Genomic DNA, 25,911 nt, shown 5'->3' with positions numbered 1-25,911 from the left:
GGAAACAGACCACCAAGGAGAAAATAAACATTTTTTAAAATCACCATTACTATCCTTAGAGATACTAGAAAAGATATTGTAACCATGAAACAAGGACATAATTTCACAAAAGGTTAAGGCAATTGCTGAGAAAGTATAGTGACGGGGTGGGGAAGAGAGAAGAAATTTTAGAAACAAGACCAGTATCTGAATGAAAAGTTCCAGAAAAGAAGACAGAGAAAATGGAGAGGACAAAACCAAAGAATTAATTTAAGAAAACGTCCCAGAATTTATGAATGTGTATTTTCATAAAAGAGTCCACTAATGGCCCTGAGCAATACATGAATACTGGCTGCCTTCCAGAGAGAAAAAAATAATTGGTTAAGAATCAGAATGGCTTCGGACTGTAACACTAGAAGCTAGAATACAATGGGGCAATGGCTTCGAAATCCTTGAGGAAAATTGTTTGGAAATTAGAATGCCAAACATTTAAATTATTATTCTAGTAACATGTAAGAATAAAATAATTTTCAGACTTGCAAGGTCTTAGTACATTATCCATGCACTGTATTTCTGGAAGCTTCTGGAGGATACGCTCCAATAAGGCATCAAAGAATCCAAAAAACGGAAAGTGAAAGGATATTGATAACAGAAAATCAGCATAAGAGGTCCAAAATGGAATGCAGAGATGGCAGGAAAGGGAGATCCCAGGATTAGTTGTGTATCAGGCAAGAAATACCAGGTCAGAAAGTTTTCATTGTCAGAAAGATGAAACTGTAAAATATCCAATGTGTCTAAAGGTCTTGAGAGGAGTTAGACAACTAGCAAATAATTTGAAGTTGAATTAGTGATAAATATATAAAAAATTAGGCAAATAAAACCCCAAAACAAAGCAATTAGTAGCTATCAGGTGATCACAAAATTGTTGAAGTTACCATAGCTTATTCCACAGCTCAGGTGTAGACAGACTCTATAGTCACACAATCCTGACTCAGTTTAAATTCAGTTAATCTATATTATTATAAGGATCATGGTATACAAAGAATGCGTATGAGATGGGGGTTGGCAAAGGGTAGAAAGAAAGCAAAATCTCATATTCCATACTAACACACAGAAAATAATCTGAAGTAAAATAATTTTTAAAAAATAGCAAAACAAGTCATGTGCCACATAACATTCCGGTCAAGGACAGACTGCATATAAGGTCCATAGGATTACAGAGGAGCTGAAATATTCCTATAGCCATGGTTAAGGTCTTAGCACAATGCATTACGTGTTTGTGGTGATGCTGGTATAAATGAACCTACCGCACTGCCAACTGTATATAAGTACAGCACATACAATTATGTACAGTACATACTACTCGCTAACAATAATAAATGACATTACTGGTTTACGTATTTACTATACTATACTTTTCATCATTATTTAAATGTGTACTTTCTACTTATAAAAAAAAAAATTGCTGTTAAAACAGAATGCCAGGTTACTCTGGCAGCAGTCTCATACATCTCGTTTACTGTGTCTTCTGATTACCTATTTTCTTTCACACTTGATTTAATCTCATGTTTTTTGTACAGTAACATGCAGTACAGGCTTGTAGCCGAGGAGCAACAGGCTACACCACAGAGCTTAGGTGTGCAGTCGCATACGCCACCTAGGTTTGTTTAAGTGTACTCTATGATGTTCGCATGACGAAGAAATCACCTAATGACGTATTTCTCAGAACATATCCCTCTCGTTAAGCAGCACGTAGGACTGTATAGCACTTTATATACAGACATGGAAGTAAAATACAAAAATTATCAGTTAAAAGAAATGAAAATTTTGCCTCCAAGGAAAGGAAATAGGGGGTGGAACGGAATGGCTTTGGTTTCTTAACAAACCCCATAGAACTGTGTGACTAAGGACCCAAAGTGCTGAGTATTTCCATAAGGGAGAAGTCACTTCAGCCTTGGCATGCTCAAGGAAGATTTCATGCATGATGTTAAATCTGAAGTTGCACCTTTCAAATATGGGTCGTTTTTAAAAGGCAAAGCAGTATGTAGTGCCAGACTTGGGAAATCCAGTTGAATTTAAAGTGGGCTTGAAGAGGCCTGAAGCAGTCTCAAACAATGGCATGCTGACTGGTTAAGCTTCCTGTACAACTCTCCTGCCCCACCCCAAAAATATCTCCTTTCTGAAGGGTCTTGAGAAGGCCCAGAGACTTTCTGGGTTTTCAATGGGCTTTTGTGCAAGACGAGGTACCTGGTTTAGTTCACCCCAGGATAGAACTCCCTGAAATAAAATTTCCCCATTATTCCCAGTCCAACCCACACTAACTACCCTGATCCAGAACCCTATGGAAAACAATTCTCATTTACGACTTGGCTCCAAACATTTTACAGCATTTCTTTAACTTTATTAAAAATACCATGAAATAGAAACTGTCAGGATGCCAACCTTGAGGACACTTTTATAGTTGAGAAACTCTACGTATAAGAGAGGTTCATCACCCAGTGACTATGAGATGCTCTACCCTGAGCAATTGGAAATGAGGTAAAACGATCTTATCTCACCAATCACCTACCATCCCGCCCTGTGACTGGCACAATGCAGGGTTTCAATCCATGTTAGGGGAATAAATACACGAATGAATTTTGAAAAACACCAAAAAACAACATGAGTTAAATGAAAAGAACCAGTTTTCAGGTAGAGGATCATTTCAGCCCAAAGTTCCTCAAATTCCTGGTAAATGCAACCACTCCAGGGATTTAAGTTCTTGTCGACCTAGCACACTCACACACAACATGTAAAAGTTCAATGACAGGATTCAATTATGACAACAAGCATTCTCTTTACATACGCCTTACTGCAATGTTTATATCCCACTGGACACACGCTTCTACTGAACTCAATTTTAAATGTACAAGCTTAATCCATTATTGTATGCAAATACCTAAAAAGTTATGTATTACTGTCACTAAATGATTTGGAATATCACAAAATCTTAGAGTTAAAAGAGACCTTTAGAGGTCATCTCATCCAAGTCAATACAGGAGTTTGCTTTACAATATCCATAGTCTACCATCATGTCTTGGCTGCCTCCTGAAAAAGCCTCCAAACAGATCTACTTCCATATTTACCACTTTGCAATCCAATCTCCATCAGCGTCTCACAGAAATTTCTGAACAGGTAAATGAAATCATGCTGCTCCCTGCTTGAAAGTCTTAGGCTTGCACCTACCTTCCTTAGCCCTCTTACCAAGGCGTGATCTGGCTCCTGCTAGCCTCTAAAACTTGCCCTCACCTCACAGCACACATGGACTTTCCTCTTTCTTATTCCAGGTCTTCCGTGTGCTCCTCCTACTGCCTACAGTACTCTTCCAATCAACCTTTCTCATTCCTTGCTCCCACCACCAGCTCCGTCTCAGTGTCTGACTTAAAAAATCATTCAAACAAACAAATTAAAAAAAAAAAGATACCCACTTCCTCGGAGAGGCTTCCTTCTTTAACCTCTCTCCACTGGATTCTATATCAATATTTGTTTTCTTCATGGTACACATGCCAATATGTAATTATTTACTTGCTTGTTTTTTGATCCATCACGCCTCCCACGCTGTAAGAAAGCTCTATAAACAGAGAGAACTTGCCTGTCCTCCTATTCTTCTTCAGGATCCCAAATAGGAGGACCTCAATCAGTAATTATCACCTGAATTTATGGATGGTGTCTCAAACTGAGTGAAACCTCTCCTGATGGGAGGCTAACAAAGTAACTTACCCCAGTTCTCTTTCTAAACTGAAATATCTTCCAGGTCATTAATTTCTTGTTACAAGCAGCCAAATCAGAGATGAACCCTTGAACTTGTTTTGGACTGGAGCTTAACCTTCTGTTCCTCAATCTTTTTCTTTTTTTTTGGTTACTCTCTCTGACAAGACAATCTTTAGAAAGCAATGGACGTACTCTCCTCAAAAAACAGCTCCTCCCCACACATCCATCAACATTTGAGAGGTTTCATCCCCTCCACCCAAGCCCGACACAGAAACTCTGACTTGGACAACGAGAAGAGGCAAAGCAACTTTCTGCAATGTAAGTTTTGAGAACCAAGGTCCTCATCAAATTTGAAGGAAAGACTAGAGAGCAAATTCTAGCAGGCGGGAGGGGGTATGGACTAGTTCAACTACATGGCAAACGCTTCCACACTGCCTCATTTAGGAGGGTGCACCTGGCATCAATAAATTTTCAAATCTAACATGGGAAATCGTCGTCCAAAAACTGACGCCCCAAAAGGTAAGAGTTCGTCCAAGGTCACCCTCGCTTAGTGGTCAAGTTAGCACGAGGAAGTCAGTCTCTATTCCCCCGATCCGCTGCTCTTTCCACCAAATCGCGTCGGTTTCTTACACAGCGCGCCCAGAGTGCCAGCGCTCTCAGAACTGGGAGGGAGCGCAGACCGGAGGGAAGGCCGGGAAGGGAGGGAGAGGGCAGGATAGAGCAGAGAAGGGTCACTCTCTTCCCACACGCGGTAGGAAGCTTGCAACAGGCGGTAGGAAGCCGGGGGGCTGCCGGGCTCTCAGCGCTCACCTATCCGGGACCCAGAGGCGGGTGGTGCGGTCTCGGGACACGGACACAAAGGCCCCCGGCGGATAGAGGCAGCACACCAGGCCCCGCACGTCCAGCTCGTGGCCTGAGAGCGAGCAGCTCAGCCGATACCTGCCGGCGCCGCTCGCCATGGTTCTTGTTCGCCCGGCGCCCGGTGCCCGGGCACCGCGCGCGATCACTCCGCAGGGGAGGTCGGATCACGGTGGGAGAGGGGCCTGCAGGTGAGGGGCGGCTGGAGACCGGAAGAGCCGAGAGCCGGTGCGGAAGGGCGGCAGGGAAGGGGCGCGCCGAGTGGGCCGAGTGACACAGCAACCCTGACATGCACACCGGAATTCATCATCGGCCTCAGCCCGCCATGACGCAGAGCGTGTGCGTCGGGACTGCTGAGGCCAACGTGGAACTGAGGCGCTCTTCCCTCCTGCGCTCTGGACCACCGATCGAGGAAAAGATAGTGATGCCCGGCCCTTCTGCCCAAGCGCCCGAATTCGGCTCCTTTCGCAGCCCGAGTCCTTAACAAGCCCTGGCTGAACTGTTTATTGTAATAGGAGATGAGGTGCGAGACTACAAATCCCACAATGCCACGCGCAGTGGGGCGTGAGCCGCTGGCGCGCGGAATCCGGCTATTTTAAATCTTGTTCAGCCTTGCTGCGAGCTGCCTTGTGGTTGGTAAGGCTACTTAGAGTTCTGTTAGGGCGGCTTTACTCCGATTTTGCCAGTCCTTCTCTGCAATCTGAAGTTAAACGTTTTAATTAAAACAAGAGAGCTTACGGCCAAATTGGAAATAATCGCTTGCCTTAAATTCTCTGAACACTAAACTGGATTCTTGGTACTTATATAAAAGTATAATATTTTATGTGTTCATTTCAAAGATTTAAAATAAATACTTAAACTGTCACATCTGTATACAAATGGCAAATGCCGACTCCCTCTCCTAAAAGCACTGAGGGAAATCTGCATAATGTCAGGAACTTCTCTTGGAGACAATGTATGGAATAGGTGAATCATTAAAGGTTGTAGGGGAAGAGATATCTTTTTCTTTCTACCCTTCTAGGTTTTCTGCTGGAGCTCTATAAGAAAAGATTAACAAGAGAAAAACAAAGAAGTATATCATATGTACAAGGGAAAACTCAAGGATGGTATCACAGAGGTAGCTAGGTTTGGGCTTATATAGCATCTTAAAGAAAAAAACCTAATGTTTACAGAAGTAACAAAAGAAAAGGACCCTTAGGTCTTTAGAGGTAGCAAATTATGGGAAGGCAAATATATGGGAACTAATGGTAGAGATAGGACAGTTAGTAAAGTTTGTTATGCAGGTCCCTCCAGTGTAGTCTCCAGGCTAAGTCTAAAGTTGTCTCCTGTGATTACTTTTGTCCTTACTGGTAGAGAGGCAAGAAGGAAACCTTTGAAAACGATGTCCTCTTCTAAACAAATAGACGAATGGTAAAGAGCTTTTCTTATGTTTTTTTTCTTTTTTTTTTTTTTTTGGTGGGGGGAGGTGGTCAGTTTCCTTCAGCTCAAATAATCATTAGACCAAGTGTCATATTTTGGGGTGGCAAATTCTACCTTCACTATAGCGACGAAAGGATAACAATGACCATTACAAATAGGTTTGGGTTCAAATGAACAATTACATGAAAAAGTTTTTACAAACTTTGAGAAATAAGCCACATAACATTATTCCCTTCTGTATTGTATTGATTTTAAGTTACTGGAAAGCAAATAAGAGAATAAGTCTGGATATAAATAATATATGAAAGTTGGAAATAATGTGAAAAATGTTAAGAGTCCAATACGTATGTATAATGATTATAACTGCAGTAACATTTAAGTTCTGTCTATAGGAAGACAGGAAGAAAACAAACTGCAAGTTACTTTATTAGAGGTGGAATTTGAGACGAAGTAGTTCCTATGTTGTTTTTTAAACACTGATTTAAAAATCTTTTTAAGACCACTTTCCATTTAATTCAGTCTTTCTCACAAATTTGAATCAAAAGAACTCTGAAAGGAAGCGTAAAGATACAAAGATTTCTACGAAAGGAGGAGGAACAGATGTCACCAGAATCGCTCTCATACTTAATGTTGTATTGTGAACGCTGACGCTGTCTTAACCGGAAGGAAAACTACCACTGATTAGAAGTAAAAAGGCTGTATGTACAACGCTCCCTACCACCACGGAATAACTTCAAACAGTTCTTACTAAAAACAACGTATTACACGGTAGCAGAAGTGAGATTACATAGCGACATGATAAAACTCGGTAGAAGTGAGTTCAGGTCAGGCACACAATCAGAGTTTGCTCTGATTATAGAGAAACCAAAGTTTTCAAATAAAACGTTCCTGTCGAACAAACTCGCCGTTTCTCCACCCCTTCCAGAAAAGCCCCGAGATACTGAGAAAACACGTCCTCAAATCTCGCGAGAGCATTTCACTCTCGCTTCGCTGGTGGTGGCGAGGAGTTGAAGCCCAGGATTGGCCAATGAAGAGGAGGGGCCTCTCTTGCCACGCCGCCGTTGCCGGGATACAGGGCAGCGCGCAGCCTCTAGTGGTTAGGCCTGAGGGCCCAGGTAAGCTGCGTGCGAGTGTGCGGGGAGTCGAGAGTGAGCGAATCCGAGAGCGGGGCTGACTGGGGAGCTCAGCTGTAGTGGTGAACCTGAGCGCTGTGACCTGCCTCACTCCTTCCGCGCCGGCGGAGGTGAGAAATCCCAGACCCCATCCTTTCCTCCCTCCCTCCGGAGCCTTGGAGATGCTGATGCGCTCCAAACAAAACAGATGCGAATTCTTCGGCTCTTAGCTGGTCTCCTCCGGCCCATCGCCAGGCCAGGGAAGTCCCAACTCCCAACTCCCAACTCTAGTCCGCAAAGCCTGCGCTGAGACCTCAAACAGTTCCTTGAGTAAACCTGCCAAGGCGAGACGAAAGGCGAGGAATCCAAGGGCCGCACAATTCACTGTTGGCGGAGGGAGTTGACTCAAAATAATGATAGATTTCTGTCTGTTGGTCAAAGCAGGAGGGACTTAACAACTTTCCACTATTTTATATATGTTAAAAATCACTGGTTCGGGGCGGATAATGATAGTAACAATAATTAGGAGCCGGATGTTTTATGTATACTCTTCTATAATCTTCACGGCAGGTCTGCCAGGTAAAGATCATTGGCACACTTCTGTTTTACAGATGAGGAAACACACCCAGAAGGGATTATGTAGCTGGTAAACTGTCAGAACTAGTTTGTATCCCTCGTCTTCCCGGAACCAAAGGCCAGGCTGCCTCTCTGAGTATGTGTGAATAATCTCCAGGGATTGTGTGAATATTTAGTGAATAACCCCTGAGTTAGTGGTATATTTGTTACTGCCTCACCCTTTTACCCCCTAGGACAACTGTAATGCTAAGCTTTTTTCACTGTAGGAAAGCAGTGGCAAAGAAAAGCAGGTGGAAATTTGATATAGTGTACATTTTCTTCTAGTTATCAGGAAAGCTAGAATAATATTGACTAATTCTTCTGGAAACAAAGGTTTATTGTATTAGCTTTCTTTGGGAGAAACTGTTTAGATCATAGACCTTATCTGCCCCCAAAAAGTCATTTCATGAAACTCTTCCATTTGAAATGATAATAATAGTAATAATCCCATTGCTTTGTCCACTGAGTTCAAAATGGCAAGTACATAGAATCACAGAGCTAGTTGGAATGGAAAGATTTTAAGTTTCGTGTGAACATATTCAGTATAAAGTGGTAATGGGAAATCTAAATAGAAATTTCCAATAACACTTGAAAACTTAAAATTCATGCCCAGTTTAAAGGACAGACCTGGAGACGTTGACTGATGCGTCAACAAAGTTGGAGTTATAAGAAAAGAATGAAAGATAGAAGAAAAGCAATGCAAGGAGTGGGTGTGGAATATAGAAACTGAGAAAACCATTTTAGTTTAAGAAATGTTTTTTTTTTTTCACTTTTAATAATTTAGTAAATTTCTGTAATTGGTAACGCTTTCATGTGGGAGAAATTCAGAAGGTACAAAAAAGAAAAAGGTTTGCCTGGCACTAAGATAGGTGCTGGCGACATAAACTGAATAAGATCCAGTACTTGCCCTCAAGAGAGAGAAATAATTGAACAAATCATTTCAGTTGGTGTGATAAGTACTGGAATAGAGATGTGCCCAGGATGCATAGTGGTGTACAGGACATGCGTATCACCTCAAATTGAAGAAGGGGTGGTTATAGACCCGTATGGAAGAGTTCCTAGGAAAGAGAACTGACAAGATGTGTGTTAGCAAGGGGAGCAGTTAGGCAGACCAAGATAATAATCCGCTTGAGTCCATGAGGCCCTGGATAATACTGTAGTAATAGAGAGGAAGTACATGTTAACATTTAGGAATAAAATCAGTAGGACTATGTGATTAACTACGGGAAATGAAGTAGAGGGAGAAATCAAGGACTAAATTTCTGACTTGTGTGACTAGGAGTTGCTACCAAGAGCAAGAGCTGAAAAAGGAAAGGACTGAAAAAGGAGAACCAGAAGGGGAGTGTCGTGGAAATGATTTCATGTGGGAGTGGATACCAGTAACATGACATTTATATCCCTAGTTGTATTGTCAGGGTCCATTTGAATGGAATAGTAGGAATCAAGGAGATAGTGGAAATTGAAAAAGTGGAGGATGGTGGATGTAAGCTATTCTTTAGAGTTTGGCTGCCTAGGAAAAAGATATATGGGACAGAGTTAAAAGTGATTTCATGATCAAGAAATTAAGTTTTAAGGTTAGGAAAGAACTGAACATGATAATACACTTAGGTGTTTAAAGGAAGTAGTGTAGTGAGACTAAGATGAGAAAACAGTAGAGGAGAGCTTAAGATCAAAGAATAAAATATTTCATTTAAGATATCTGAGATGAAGTAATTCTAGATGATGACAAGCCCTAGGTCTCGCCATGGCTATTAATGACTGAAATGGAGTTGAGATGGTTACTGAAATTTAGGTCAGGAAATGGTGAAGCTAGAATTTAGATATTGAGTCCAGTATCCATATGGAAGTCATCAGAATGTCAGTGTGACTGGAATAGAGACTGAACTAGGTATAAAAGAGGTCCCTAGATAGAAGCAACCAGTAAAGACCAAGGTGATATGGTTGCATTCCCTGATCTCCAAAGGAAGAGAATCCTGTTTCTTTCTTTTAAAGACTCGAAAGAATAATGTTTTTAAAGTGACAGTAGGGAGCAAGGAGAGTGCCATACACTCTTCTTTGCTTTGGAATTGTGGGAGAGGAAGCTGAAACAGCCTTCGCTCCCAAAAGTGTTTTGGGAGGAAGCCAGCATTCTCTTAAAACAAAGAGTAATAGGAAGTATTTGATATCAGAATTTGGAATATAAGGGAGTGAACCATGGACCAGAAAACACAGAGCAAAGATTGGGAGAGAAGAAAGATGCCCTATATGTCAGGAGAGAGAAAACTTACTAGAATATGGAATGAGAACACAGGAGACATAGATTACTAGAGGGGCTTGCATTTTGATAATAGGGAAACGAGGAAAGCATGTTGTAGTAAATGATTTTGTGGTTCTAAATGGAACATTACTGTCAAGTTTGAACAAAATTAAAGCATGGTTAGCCTTGTATTGGTACCTAGTAATTTGCAGGGAAAGTCATCATGGATTAAATGTTTGCAGCAAGGGTATGTGGGTCACTAGTGTCTTACTATACAATATATCAAAGGAGAATTAAACTATTCTTTGTTTCCAAACAGTGAACAGACAATGGCCAGTAATCACAAACCTTCAGCAGCTCGTCCTGTTTCAAGAGGTGGAATTGGGTTCGCAGGAAGGCCTCTTTCTGGAATACGACCCCCATCAGGAAATATTCGAGTGGCAACTGGAGTAAGTTTAAAACAAATGAATTCTTGGGCATCTATCTTGGTAGAAGTTGGAAATCCTGTCTATAATAAGAGATTATTTTTTGTTCTTTCTTCCGTGAGTATTCTGTCATCTGTGTTTGTTTCTTGGAAAACATTGAGAAGTGTAGATATGGGAGAATGTCTGAAAGACACTATAGAGAGAAGACGCCTGCTTATGTTGATACTCAAATGTATTTTAAGGCTACAGTTATTTAAGTGGTACAGTATATTGGTGCCAAAATCAAATGAAATGAAGTAGCCCAGAAACAGAATCAGACATATGAGTACGTAAGAATTTAATTAATGATTAAGGTAGCATTTCAAATTAGTTAGAAAAGCATGTAGTATTCAGTAGTGCATTCAAGTAAACCATTGTTTTAAGAAATTAATCCCTCCCTCACACAGAATTCTAGATATTTTTAAAACTTCATATTTAAAAAACAAAATGATAAATGTACTAAGAGAAAATATAAACAAGTATTTCATATATACTTGGGTGAGCTAGGCTTTTGTAAAATTACACAAACACCAAATACAGAAAAGTATTTTTATATTTTAATTTACAGAACTTGAAAACATCATTAAAAATTTAAAAGAAAAATGACAAACTGGTAAAAATATTTGCAATACATATGTCATACATACAGTTCAGAATCTTAAAATGAGAAAGGAAACTTTACTAATTTGCAAGAGCTCTTTCTATGTTAATGCTATAAATCCTATGTCCAACTAAATTCCATGAGATTTCTTCTGGGGACAGTGGGGTGAATATCATTATAAAACCATTCTAAAATTTACCCAAAACAATCACATAGCAAAAATAAGAAGAAGTACTATACTCCAATATAAAAATATATTATAATAATAAGTAAAACAATGTTGTTGCCACAGCAGCCTAGAAACAAACTCTAGTAAATGTTAGGAGTTTAATGTAAGATAGTATCATAAATCAGTGAATCAGTAAAAGAAAAATACTTACATTAGAAAAAAATGGATAAACTTTATAAACTGATAATTCCAAGTAGAATAATATCCTATAAAGATAATTATTGCATTGTCATTATAATTATAATAGTGAAATGTGAAAACAACCTAAAGGACCTTACAACAGGTGTGTCATAAATAATTATGATATTTGTCTATCCCTATAATAGAGTATTAGATAGCCATTAAAAATTATTTTAAAGAATATTTGAGGAAATAATATATCTTTATAATACCTTTTATTTATTATATTACTATATAATAAATTAAAAAAGCAGTGTGGTGTCAATTGAACATGAAGTGTACATTTATATGTACGAGGAAAGAAATGAATACACCAAAATAGTCATAGTAATTTCTCTGATGCTCACAACAGGTGGTTTTTGACTACCTCATAAAGTGCATAGGAGGTACTTAAGCTAAGACAATAGGCTAACTGCAAACTAGAGATAATGTTGGGTCCTGTGTTTAATTCATAAAAAAAGCAGCAATTTTTGGAGAAAATAATTTTGTTAAAGTTGATTTTCTTAAATTTTTGTGATTTTTGTAGAGTTTGAGGTAATATTATCAACATGATCACCAACTTATACTGAAATGATTTTTCTAAAGTCTTCAAAAATATACGATACTAAGCTAGGGTATCTTTACTATTCTAGTAAGAATTTATGCTTCTTAATTAAATATTTATAAAAGGAATCTGGCGTTTATTGGCCATTTACTATTTGCCAGGTACTTTACCTATTTAATGTTTGCGGTTTTAAAATAGTAATGCTCATTGTAAAACATGCAAACAAAGGGGAAATGTCAGAGTTCTTTCCTTCTATTCAGATATAGCCACTGTCAACAGTGTAACATGTATCCCTCCAGACTTTTTTCTGTCTATTTACAAACACTAACACATGCACATGTAATTGTATGGTTTTAGCATTTTCCAAAAAGAAGATAATATTGTATGCATTCTTATTTATCTTGTCCTTTACTGTCAGTAATATATTGTAAAATGTATTTCCATGTGAATGCATATATATCTACTTTATTCTTTTTAATGTGAGCAGTTTTAATTCATACTTTTCTTCTACATTTCATTCGGATAGTTTTTTTTAAAAGTAGCATAGTTATTTGAGTCGCTGTCATAATTATTCTTGCATAAAGTCAAATAGAAAATTAATCTAAAAGTTTACAAAGGGAGAGATTTAGCATTCTCTTACAAGGTTCACTCAGGAAAACCCTAAACTTATTTCGTTTGAATTTGTAGTTGACAGCGGTCCTGTGTACAATATACTCTCCGGAGTGGATTACTGTTACTGGTCCCCATACTCAAAAATAATTACCAAGTAATTCTCAGAATCACTCAAGAACTATGTTAGCTGATAGGATTAGAGGCTACCAGCTAAGAGAATTAAAAACAAACATAATGACTGACAATGGTTAAAGCCAACCCCTGTCTAAAATTCCTGCTACATATTTAATCTACTACTTTACTCTTTGGAAGGGCGGGGAGAAGAAAAGAGGGAAAGGAAGATAAACAGAAGGATATCTTGGAACAGCTTCAGGTTGTCTTTTATACCTTCCCATGGCTGTACAAGAAAGGAGTCTTTTGTCCTTTTCTCAGGGTGTATAATATTATATTGGATTTTGCAGACCTGAAAAAGAGAATCATGTGAAGTAATAATATGAATGTTTGCTGAATGATGCAAGCTCTTTAATACTTACATGGTTATCTTGTGATGGAATTGTAGCTAGTCTTCTTTCAAAATGAAAATTTCTTTATTTTTTTCCTGATTTTAAAGGTAATATGTATTTATTATGATAATGCCGAAAACATCAAGTTATATAAAAGGGCAAAGGAAAAATGAACTGTGTCATTATATAGAGATAAACATTGTTACTATTTTTTACATAATCCTCCAGACTTTTTGTTTTACAAAAATAAAATTATAAATACTGTTTTGTAAACTGTTTTGTTACATACTACAGTTTATGGGTTTATGGTTAAATGAGGACAACTGTGGACATTTAGCTCCTTTCCAGTTTTGGGGTAGTATAAATAATGTCTATACATAGAATTTTAAATTTTAAAGAATTTTATTTAATAATATTTCACACTTCAAATATTCAAAAATATAAGGAATATTTTCCAAATTATATCGAATTAAAAAAATTTTAATACTCTCTTTGCAGTCTTTTTAAATTTTTGTTAAATTTATCGGGGTGACATTTGTTGGTGAAATCTTAACAACAGTAGAGATACAGTGTTTTTCTAGTTTACGGAAACTGAAATCTTGTTATGTAGATGCCACCTGGAACAGCAAGACCAGGCTCCCGTGGTGGTGCCATAGGGACAGGAGGAGTTCTGTCTTCTCAAATTAAAGTTGCGGATCGTCCTGTAACACAGCAAGGCTTGAGTGGAATGAAAACTGGAATTAAAGGTATCTATTTTCAGAAATGAGTATATTTTGTATAAGAAGTATTATAATTCCATATTATTATACTAAACAGAATTATAGATGAAAGAGGCTATTGTACTCAGTTCTTACTTCTTGATGCACAAAACTGTTGTGAAGGGTAAATAAGAGAATGAATGTGAAAATACATTGTGACCTAGAGAGATATATAATACATATATGAGCTATTTTGATCTGCATTTTTCTGAACATGGAGCTTTGCTGCAACTTGAAGAAATTTGAAATAATTTGAAGAAAAGCTCAGGAATGGAAACTATTTCTAGTACTATATGGAAATGTTCTGAAATACTGTTTGATTGTTTCTATATCAAAATGACACTATTGAGATACTTGTGTATTTATGAGAAGTCAAGAAGGGTTACTTTTTCTGATAATTAATACTCCATTATAATACATAAGGAAACGAGCTAACATGTCATTATGCCTCAGTATGTGTTTAGAAAGGCATAACAATACACCATATGTTATGATTTAAAAAAATCGATCTGTTATATACATAAAGCATGGTGAACTGTTTTATAATGAGTATTTTATCTTCTGTATTTGTGGCAAATGACTTATCAGAGATGAAGATATTCTACTGGTGCAAAGTTAATTATAAGATAGCATACTACCTTTTATAATATATCATACCTTTCAGGAGATTTAAATTTTCTTAATTGTATTGTTATACACTTAGCTCACTAAATAATAAAAATCAACCATTTAGAAATACTTGCTTAATAATTGTCAATACTGTGAAAAATGAGGCAAAATTATATAGTTGTTTAGTCTTTAAAGATATATTCATGGAAATGCTTGTGTGTTTAATATTACTTATTACAAACATTAGGGGTAGAAACATACTGAAATTCTATAAAGGATTCACTGCTTATTTATTACTGTATTAATTTCTCCTTCAAAACAGAACCAATATCATTTAAGATAGTCAGTTTTTACCAATATACTTCAAAGCCTTACATGAAAGAATTCTGACTGTTACCATGATACACCACTACTTGCTGTGACTTTTGTTCTTACTTACCCTAGTGCCCCATTTCCCATTCGAATAAGACGTTCTCTCCCTCTTCTCAGCATAGACCTCACACTCCATACCCTTACCACTCACAAGTATTGGGACATTTAACTTAGGAGTACTTTCTTAGTCCTTCTGAAATCTAGGATCATGTTACTAAAAACGTCTCTGAAACAAATTATGAAAAATCATAATCTCTTGCTTGCATTGAGAAATGCAGTCTAAATCTGCACTGTCCATTATGATAGCAAGTTGCTACATGCAGCTATTTAAATTTAAATTAATTAAAATAAAAATTCAGTTCTCCAGTAGCACCAGCCATATTTCAAGTGCTCAGTAATCCCATGTAGCTCATTTACTGGATGGTGCTGATGTAGAATATTTCCATTGTTGCGGGATGGTCTCTTGGATAGCACTGTTCTAGACTCCTATAGCCCCAGATTCCATTCAGGCAACCTGACCTGTAGAGTCTGTGTCTGAACAAGCCCCATTTGTAGTCCCATCTTTGTGGTCTTAATTCAAGCTTCCATTATTTTATGATGCTAAGATAGGAGTTCTCTTTTTCATTTCAATAATTCTTCTTGATTATCAAATTTATTGGGGCATTCATGAGGACTATCAGAGAATTCTGGAGTGTAATTCTGATTGTGATTTGGATTTCCTGTTTTGGTGACATTTCCAAACTGAACACTAATATTTTTAAAAATTTTTTTAGGTCCCCAGAGGCAAATTTTAGACAAATCTTACTATCTTGGACTTCTTCGGTATGTTAAATAAACATTTTTTTCTATGCCTAATCACTGAGTTTTAACTGTGATGCTTCTTAATGTAATTTGGTGTCTGTTGATTTCTGAGAATTATTTTGTATTCTAACGTAAGTTTTGCATAATTTGTCTGTACTGCAAAATAGATGTATATGCAGTCACGCTGAGATTTTAAATTTTATGTGTTTCCATGTTTGTGAACTACATATTTCAAGATCACTTTTTAAAAATCAAATGAGAATAACCTTTTATGTTTCTTTCACTAATTATTCCAAAATATATTACTCATACTATTGAAATATCCCCAGTACATCTAATAAAAGGGAATATGTATGTAGTTATTTATGAACATTAATCAGTGCACATTTTTTAAATAACTTTTTATTTTTTAATCAAAGTTTACTTACAATATTATATTTGTTTCAGGCACATAACATAGTGATTAGACTGACAAAGTGATCACCCTGATTAGTGCCCATCTGACACCATACATACTTATTACAATATTATTGACTGTATTTCTTATGCTATACTTTGCATCCCCACGATTGTTTTGAAAGTACCAATTTATACTTCTTAATCCCTTCCCCTTTTTCACCCATCTCCCCAACGCCCCTCCCATCTGGCAGCCATCAAAATGTTCTCTGTGTCTATGAGTTTGTTTCCGTTTTGTTTGTTTGTTTGTTTTGTATTTCAGATTCCACATATAAGTGAAATCATACGGCATTTGTCTTTCTCTGTCTGACTTACTCCACTGAACACAATATCCTCTAGGTCCATCCATGTTGTCACAGATGGCAAAGTTTCATTCTTTTTTTTATGGCCGAGTAGTATTCCATAGCATATATGTACCACCTCTTCTTTATTCATTCATTTATTGATGGACGTCTAGGTTGCCTCCATAACTTAACTATTGTAAACAATGCTGCAGTGAACGTATGGATGCACATGTCCCTTCGATAGCACTGTTCTTCAGATAAATACCCAGAAGTGAAATTGCCGGCTCCTTCTTTGTCTCTTGTTATAGCCTTTGTTTTAAAGTCTGTATCGTCTAGTATAAATATTGCTTCCCCAGCTTTTTTTTTTTTTTTGCATTTTCATGAAATATCTTTTTCCATCCCTTTAGTTTCAGTCTGTGTGTGACTTTCGATCTGAAGTGAGTCTCTTGTAGGCAGCATATGTATGGTCCTTGTTTTCTTATCAGCCATCCTAAGTCTTTTGATTGGAGCATTTAATCTATTTACATTGAAAGTAATTGTTGATAGGTATGTAGTTATTGCCATTATATTATTCATATTTTTTATCTCCCCCCCATTTTAAGGAAGTCCCTCTAACATTCCTTGTAATATTGGTTTGGTGGTGATGAACTCCTTTAGCTTTTTCTTGTCTGGGAAGCTCTTTATCTGTCCTTTGAGTCTAAATAATAGCTTTGCTGTGTAGAGTAATCTTGGTTGTAGGTCCTTGCTTTTCATCACTTTGAATGGTGAGTGCCAATCCCTACTGGCTTGCAAAATTTATCTTGAGAAATCAGCTGACAGTCTTCTGGTAGCCCCCTTATAGGTAAATAACTGCTTTTCTCTTGCTGCTTTTAAGATTCTTTCTTTTTCTTTCATTGTTGGCATTTTAATTATAATGTGTCTTGGTGTGGGCCTCTTTGGGTTCATCTTTTTGAGACTGCACTTCCTGGGCTTGGATGTCTATTTCCTTTACCAGATTAGAAGAGTTTTCCGTCATTATTTCTTCATATACGTTTTCAATTTCTAGGTCTCTCCCTTGTCCTTCTGGTACCTCTACGATGCAAATGTTGGTACGCTAGACAGTGTTGCATAGGCCCCTTAAAACTATCCTTATTTTTTGGATTCTTTTTTTTTTTGCCATTCTGGTTGAGTGTTCTCTGCTACCTTACTTCCAAATCGCTGATTTGATTCTCTGCTTCATCTAATCTACTGTTGAATCTCTCTAATGTATTCTTCATTTTCATCACTGTACTTTTCATTTCGGACTGTTTCTTTTTTATATTTTTATCTCTATTTTATGTTCCTGTCTCTTTATTGAAGATCATTGAGCAGCCGTATAACCAATGTTTTGAACTGTGCATGCTGTAGAGATTTTCTTCATTTTGTTTAGTTCTTTTTCTGGAACTTTGCTTTGTTCTTTCATTGGGACGTGTTTTCTTTGTCTCCCATTTTGGCTGCCTCCCTGTGTTTGTTTCTATGTATTAGATAGAGCTGCTGTGTCTCTCGGTGTTAGTAGAGTGGTCTTATGTAATAGGTGTCCTGTGGGACCCAGTGGCACAGTCTCCCTGGTCACCAGAGCTGCGTGCTCCAGGTGTGTCCCTTGTGTGGGTTGTGTGTTCTCTCCTGTTGTAGTCGAGCCTTAGTTACTGTTTATATGTCAATAGGAGGGACTGACACTCAGGTTGATTATTTGTGAGGACTGGCTGTGACTACAATGGAGGAGCTGTTGTACAGAGGCTGATTCTATGAAGCAGGATTTGGCTTTAGCAGGGATCTGGTGCCTTCCCATCTATCCTTTGGGTGTGTTGTTTATGGATGTGGTTGGGTGGTGCTCTGGTGTGATCTGAAGCTGGCCTCTTGGTGTGTTCATTCTGGAGTTTCTTGGGAGGCCAAGAAACTCTGTTGCAGGCCAAGGTCAGCTTGCCTGTACCCTGACCAGGGCCTCTTGGAGTGAGCTACAGAGTGATCTGCAGATGGTTGCCACTTGTGCTGGCCTTGGAGGTGCCTGAGAGAGGTTAAGCTGCAAAATGAGGCTGGCTGTCACTAATGCCGGGCTTGGCACTGCTCAGCAAGAGGTATGGGACATGTTTAGGCCAGAAGCTGTTTGTTTGGGTTTTGTGAACCTTTGAGAGATTCTAAGAACATTTGCAGCATGAGTCAAGACAGGCCATTTATATGGAAAAGCCGCTAGAGGCTGCTTGAAGGGGCCCGAAAGTTGGGTGGGAAGGGGTCTCAGGGAGTCACCAGGATGGGGCAAATGGTTTTAGCCAGGTTGCTGGAGACTCAGATACATCTGCATGCTGATGCAGGGCTTAACAAAGCTACATTTGTATCAACTGACCAAATACTTGGGAGTAGGGCTTAACAAAGAAACAGGGGAGAAAGCTGCCCCTCCAGCCCTCACCTTGTAGCCAGACAATTTGGATCCTCCCTGTATGTTCCTGGCACTCCCCTCACCCTGGAGCTCAGAGCAAGTGATTCTGTCAGCAAGTAAGTCCATGAACAGGCCCTTTACAAGGGACGCCTAGGATTCCAGCAGCCCTCCATCTCACTCAGCCACAGTCTCCGCTGGTTTCCACAGCCTGAAGTTATAGGGACTTCTCTTCCCAGGGAACTCGGGGTTGGGGAGTCTGTTGTGGGGCTGGGACCCCTTGCTCCTCAGAGGTGACTTCCACAACCGAGATATCCCTCCCGATATTTAATTGCCACATGTGGGTGTGGGCCTCGCCTGTTTTGCATCTCCACCCCTCCTACCCGGCTCGACATGGCTTCTTCTGTATGTCCTTAGTTATAGGACTTATGTTCAGCTAGACTTCAGGGGACTTTGAATAGTTTTTCTGTATTTTAGTTGTCATTTTGATGTGGTCGTGAGAGGAGGCAAGCACAGAGTTTACCTACTTTGCTATCTTCACAGTTAGTGCAGTTTTACCTAAGTAAGTATTTGGTCAGTTGATACAAATGTAGGCTAATTTTAATTAATTCATAAGCTTTGTTGTATATTTCTGTGGAGCTCTAAATTCAGCCACTTTTTAATCAAAAGAAGCAAAGAGAATGGAGATATTTCTCTTAATTGCATTGCCTCTCTTCTCCAGGATTTGTGATTCTGCATCAAATAGTAGTTCTAACTATTTGTGTAGTTGTTTGACTCTAGGGCATTGGTTCTCAATTGGTGGTGATTATGCCCCCTCAGGGAACATTTGGCAATTTTTAGACCCATTTTTATAAGAACTGGGGTTGGGAGGCTATGCTAATAGCGTCCAGACCAGGGATGCTATTAAATACTCTATGGTGTACAGGATAGCCCTTCAACCCCCTACCAAAGTATGATTTAGTGACCTAAAATGTCAATCATGTCACTCTTGAGGTACCCTGTCCTAGAGAGGGTAGCAGGAGCTCTTAGACATCTACTCTGTCTATATAGATTGTATCAGTTTGACTAGGTTTCCATTCTGGCCCTGTGTCATCTTTTTTAATGATTAAAGAATCTATGTCAGTTTCTTATCAGTTGGGATAAGCCTCATTCTTAATCAAATAAGCCACTTAAATTGTTTTTCTTATTTTAGTGACATTTCACAAAACCATTTATATATTACTGTTACACATTTATGAAAAGTTTGTTTCAGTTGACTAGAAAGTCTTTTCTGGATTAGAAGTATTGCTGATTTTCTCATTTCTTTTAATTTAGAAGTAAAATAAGTGAACTTACATCCGAAATTAATAAACTTCAGAAAGAAATAGAAATGTACAATCAAGAAAATTCAGTATATTTATCATATGAAAAGAGGTGAGTAATTTTTCAGTTAAAATATACACGATCTTTTTTATTAGTAACATTTAATGTAATGCATTTGAAGAGTTTAATACTGAATTTGTAGTTATTGGTAATGTTCATATTGTTCATTTGCTTATTTGTTGTTTATGAATGGATTTATTTTATGCTTGCAGAGCTGAGACTTTAGCTGTTGAAATCAAAGAGTTGCAAGGACAACTAGCAGACTACAACATGGTATTTGCTTTTTCTTAGAGAATTTTCTTTGAATATTTTCATTGCCTTTTAGCTTGATATATTTAAATATATATAATTTAAAATGCATATTAAAATATGTTATTGTAAATACCAAGTAATACATGAATACATGCTTATTGTGACCGATTAAAAACATAGAAAGTGTAGAGATTATAGTGCTTTTTCCCTCATATCCCTCCCCAGAAATAATTTGGCTTAGCACATTGATACATATTCTTCCAGTCTTTTTTAAAAAAATACATTTACTTAAAAAATATGGGAGCACACACTTTTTTTCCCCCCAACAGTGTTAAAGTAATAATTTTAAAAGTAGCTAAAATGTATTGGATACTAACAATGTCACTGCTTTAAAACATTTTATCTTTCTATGGAGTGTTGTCATCATGAAATTTTAAAAATTTAATTATTTAGTATGCAGTTTACCTCTATCCATATGTTTCATTCAAAATACAGTATTAGCCTTCTGTCAAAATAGAGTATATAACATAAACGTAGCTCCACCAAGGGTGCTTCCTAATGTGGACTTTCAGAAGAAATAATCCTCTTAAGCAGTGTTGAGAACTGCCCCGATCTTTAGGGTGATCTTGGCCCCATGAAAATTTCTAGTGTCAGAATTTTCTTCCTTCCAACTCCGTAGGTGATTTAGGCAGCATTGGTGTCTGGACTTAATGAAAGAGAAAAACTTTTATTTCACTATTAAAAATAGTGTTATATACAAAATAAGAAACATTCTATTATAATGGGCAGGTATATTCTGATATACCTATTGGATATTGTTATATTGTACTTATAAACAAAACTTTGCCTAATATAATATATTGTAATTTTTAAATTTGTTGGACTATATAATCCATAACAATGGCTTAATATTCAGTGCAAATTTTGTATGGCTTGATATTCAGTGCAAATTTTTTTGGCTTAATACTCAGTGCAAATTTTTTAGTAAATGCTTTGTTCTAAATATGAGAGAAGATTTTTATAAAATATGAAATGACATTAGATGAAAGGGATTTTAGTTGTACTAGAATGCATTAGGTAAATTACTTAGTATAAAAGTATTCATAATGTGTAAAATAGCCTGTTTATAGATTTAATGAGCTAACGTCTGATACAGAAAAAGCACTTAGCCAAGTTTCTAGTGTATAGTAAGCATGAAGTAAATATTAGGTCTTATTAGCACTTATTATTTATATCACAAGTAAAAATGTGATATGTACTAGTATATGTTACATTAATAAAGCTTAATCTTTTAAATTCAATTACATTCGAATAGTTTGCTTTTAGTAGCCTTCCTGTTCAAATTCTGGCTCCACAACTTACTAAATTTCTTTATCTGCAAAATATGGACAATAATATCTATTTCATAGAAAATTAAGAAAATTACGTGAAATAATACATATAACACACTTAAAACAGTGTTTAGCACAAGGTAAATATGTTAGCTGTTGCTGTCATCGCCTTGCTTTTTGAAGTAGGCTTATAAGTGTTTGTTTGTGCCTTATCCTGTTTTTCATTTTTTCTTTTTAGAAAACCAAGAAAATCATTTTATATTTTCACTGGTATAAATTTGTAACTCTGTTAACACCCATCTTCCCTGAAAAAAGAGAAAGAAAGAAAGGTCTTCCCCCAACTTTTATCTTCTTTAGGCCCTTCTTTATAAGCTCAGACATCTCAGAGAAGAGAGCTATCTTCAAGGTACAATGTACAGGAAGAGTTGTTCATTACTGCTCACTTTTTTACATTCCTCAAAATACAGTTTATTGATTGGCCAATCGCACAGTGTATACTTACTTAGGTAGCTCAGATTTTTTTTCTTAATCCTAGAAGACAAAATACTTGGAAGTATTAATACTTAATACTTAAATGACTATTCATTATTTGTAAGAATGAATATGTATATTATGAATTATAGAGAAAATTTTATATAAAGACTAATAGCTTGTGGTGGTGTTTTCTTTTGTATTTTTGTTTTTAGTTGGTCGATAAACTTAATACCAATACTGAAATGGAAGAAGTAATGAATGATTACGACATGGTAAGAAAATGTATAAACAATGGATCTACAAAGATCATATCCTCCAAAACAAAACATTTATATCTAGAAATAGTTTCATACAACTTTATAGACTGACTGGATATTGGAAATAGGTATTACTCTGATTCTAAATACCACTATTAGTCTGGAGTTCCCTTCATTGCCCTTTTTAAAATTTCTTCTTGTTGTTTGGCTCTCTCAAGTGGATACTTGAGTGTCTTTCTAAAGGTTATGTTTGAACTGGTCTTGTACTCAGCATTACTTAGGGAGCCCTATCTTCATTCCCTTGTATATAAATTAGTTTGTAATACTTCCGGTTTAATATTTGCACAAATGAAGCTGAGTACTCATTGGAGATACTATAGCACCTTTACAGAATTTTATAAGAAAGGGAGAAAAATTAATAATTATCATAAGATGCCAGACATAATGCTACTTTTGATTGATAAATGATATTTTGTGTTCAACATTCTTACATTATTTGGTAGAAAATAATAAAATGTTAGTAGCTAGCTTATTTTGTTTATAAATACTTGGAAGAAAATCACATACAACTTATAACTTGCATACCTTATATTTTATTTGCAAAATCATAGACTATTCTATGAAAGAATAAAATTTATAAAATGATTCTTCTGAATTGGGGTTCTAAAAGCATGCTAATATAGTGAATTTTTTCTTAGCTTTAAGAACATAGGAAAATTCCCAATTTGAAAACTATTTTTAATGCAAGGTATAAAAAGTAAAAACTTAATTATGTGTTTTGTCAGTTATTTGGGGTAGGTCCAAATTCTGAGCTGAATGTACAGGTAGAGTCAACCAGCAGTACTCAGGTAAAACTGAATTATTTAAGAATAAAACTTGGTATAAATTCAACATATTATTACCAACTGTTAAACACCTAATAAATCCTTGAAATTTGGTTTACATAAAGTTTACATTGGATTGTTTGACAAATCACTACAAAACAATGAATATTTTGGTGTGAGATTACAATGACTGTATAAAAGAGTTTCTTTTTATCTGGTTTGTTAATTGAAGCAAACACTATTTTTTTTACACTTTGCATGTGGCATTAGGATTCTTATAATAATCTCTCAATTAGTTCATAACCAGAATAAATAAATCTTAAAACAATAATTTGTTTTAATGGTAATTTCTTATCAGTAACTTCTGTGTTATCTCTCTATTCAGCTTAAAGCTCAAAATGATCGAGAAACACAAAGTATGGATATAATATTTACTGAAAGACAAGCGTAAGTACAATCCATTTAGAAATGAAATCAATTTATAAGCGAACTGTATTAGGTAGTTTAACTTGTTCTTTTTTTTTAGATTTTATTGGGGAAGGGGAACAGGACTTTCTTGGGGGACAAGTGTGTATTTCCAGGACTTCTTATTGGGGGATAGTAGTGTGTATTTCCCAGGACTTATCAGCTCCATCCAAGTCAAGTTGTTGTCCTTTCAGTCTTAGTTGTGGAGGGTGCAGTTCAGCTCCAGGTCCAGTCGCCATTGTTAGTTGCAGGAGGCGCAGCCCACCATCCCTTGCAGGAGTCTAACCAGCAACCTTGTGGTTGAGAGCACGTGCTCCAACCAACTGAGCCATCTGGAAACCGGGGAGCTCAGTGGGAGCTCGTTGACTTCATTCTAGTTGCAGAGGGCACAGCTCGCTGGCCCACATGGAAATCAAACTGGCAGCCTGCTTCCCAGAGCTTGTGCTGTAACCAACTGAGCCACCTGTCCACGCCCGGTAGTTTAACTTCTGAGTCATTTATTTCCTTATGAAATTTTTAAAATGTTTTTCCCTGTTGCATTTTTTAATTTAAAAAGTATTGAATATTTGCAACACAAATATTATTTTATACACATTTATTATCTTTACTGCTAAGCACCCACATCCTGTACAAATAAAATTACTACATAGATTAGATAAATAAAATTTTTACTTCTAGACGTTTAAATCTGAGACGGATAAGAACATCTTCATGTCTGCCATTTGTAATTTTAGCCTGGGCTTTTTAACTAATTTGAATTATGAGATTTAATCCCCAGCCTAATGAAAGGTGTATTATTAGTGGGCTATTTACAGTATTTTATTATTTCTTACATTATCCAATTATTAATTGATAATTAATGGTTTTATTTGTAATCTATATCATAGGTATGCATTATATGTGCATCTTAATGTATAATCTGGTCAAAGACCAAATACCGAGTAACTTTGACTTTAATAACATGGTAACTGTGGCCATGACAGTAATGCCTAGAAAGATAGTAAGTAGATGTGATGCAGTTGTCTGAATCTATTTGGCTGCTATAACAAAATATCATACACTGCGTATCTTACAAGCAACGGGAATTTGTTGCTCAGAGTTCTGGACGCTGGAAGTCCAAGATCAAGGCACCAGCATGGTCCCATTCTGGCAAAGGCCCTCATCTTGTTTCATACCTGGCACTTTCTTGCTGTGTCCTCACATGGAGGAAGGGTCTAGAGAATTCTCTGGGGTCTCTTTTATAAGGGCTCTAATCCCATTCATGAGGGCTCCATCCTCATGACCTAATCACCTCTCAAAGGCCCCACCCTCTAATACCATTACCTTTAGGGATTAGGATTTCAACATGAATTTTAGAGGGATGCAAATACTTAGACAATAGCAGTGGTTAACATAATTATTCTTCATCAACTTCTTCACCTTAATTAAATATTGTCCAAGGATATGCAAACAGAAGATGATCTATTTTGTACATACATACATTTTGTCCCAGAAATTTATTAATATTAATCTCTTTGAGAGCAAGGATAATAATTAACCAAAATTACCAAAATTCTGTAACAAATACACTGTCATGTTACCTCTGTTTGTACAGTAAATATTTGATGAAGAATAAGATGTTAAAATATAATAAAACCTTTCAAAGATAAATATATAATTCATCTGTTTATTAAAAACAAATCTCTTTTTTCCTCCATCTGTCATTTTATGCTGCTTGTAAAGTGCTATCTTAAAAATGGTAGTGGAAGTCTCTTCCCTTTTACATAGAAAAGTCCATATTTATGGTGAACAAGCTCTTACTTTAAAAACTTGCCTTTTTGGTGTTCTAGTTTTAAACCATTCAGTGTAAATATTTATCACTTATTGTATATAAAATGCTCTCTGAGGTACCTAAAGAATAAGAATAATAAACCTGTTGAAGACCTTGTAGCATTTAGAACATTTAGGTTCTCATTTATTTTATTTATCTACAGAGTGATTTAATACCCTGGTCAGATTTATAAATATTAATATATAAATGTTTTATAGATACTATATCCAAAGTGATAACTCCCAGATTATAAATTTAAGACTGTCATAGGATTTTATGTCTGTTTGGTTCATTTGGTTAAGGAAAAATATTTTTTCAATTTTTTAAAATTTATTTGTTAAATTTATTGGAATGACAGTGGTTAG

General features: G+C 36.6%; 2 protein-coding genes across 4 annotated transcripts in view; one reads left to right on the top strand and one right to left on the bottom strand.

The window, feature by feature from the left end:
* The window catches only part of PLAA (phospholipase A2 activating protein), a 37,566-nt gene extending 32,380 nt beyond the window's left edge, over nucleotides 1-5,186 (bottom strand). Inside the window, exon 1 of the mRNA XM_033123035.1 lies at nucleotides 4,540-5,186. Within this exon, the coding sequence (XP_032978926.1) occupies nucleotides 4,540-4,688 (149 nt within the window). The 5' untranslated portion in view covers nucleotides 4,689-5,186. The remainder of the gene's footprint in view (nucleotides 1-4,539) is intronic.
* Nucleotides 3,989-25,911, top strand: part of IFT74 (intraflagellar transport 74) — an 80,830-nt gene continuing 58,907 nt past the window's right edge. The window contains exons 1-8 of one of the 3 annotated variants that reach the window (XM_033123038.1): nucleotides 3,989-4,047; nucleotides 10,289-10,418; nucleotides 13,713-13,848; nucleotides 15,615-15,663; nucleotides 20,086-20,184; nucleotides 20,346-20,406; nucleotides 22,403-22,462; nucleotides 23,657-23,718. In XM_033123038.1, coding sequence (XP_032978929.1) covers nucleotides 10,299-10,418; nucleotides 13,713-13,848; nucleotides 15,615-15,663; nucleotides 20,086-20,184; nucleotides 20,346-20,406; nucleotides 22,403-22,462; nucleotides 23,657-23,718 — 587 coding nt within the window. In that variant the 5' untranslated portion in view covers nucleotides 3,989-4,047; nucleotides 10,289-10,298. Of the gene's footprint in view, nucleotides 4,048-6,962; nucleotides 7,250-10,288; nucleotides 10,419-13,712; nucleotides 13,849-15,614; nucleotides 15,664-20,085; nucleotides 20,185-20,345; nucleotides 20,407-22,402; nucleotides 22,463-23,656; nucleotides 23,719-25,911 lie in introns of those variants that run through there. The other 2 variants (XM_033123037.1, XM_033123036.1) reach the window with 2 other exon arrangements.

Source organism: Rhinolophus ferrumequinum, chromosome 12 (genome assembly GCF_004115265.2).
Source record: "Rhinolophus ferrumequinum isolate MPI-CBG mRhiFer1 chromosome 12, mRhiFer1_v1.p, whole genome shotgun sequence".
Classification (NCBI taxonomy): domain Eukaryota; kingdom Metazoa; phylum Chordata; class Mammalia; order Chiroptera; family Rhinolophidae; genus Rhinolophus; species Rhinolophus ferrumequinum.
The sequence above is the reverse complement of the archived record's forward strand: the minus strand, read 5'-3'. Positions and strand labels throughout refer to the sequence as shown.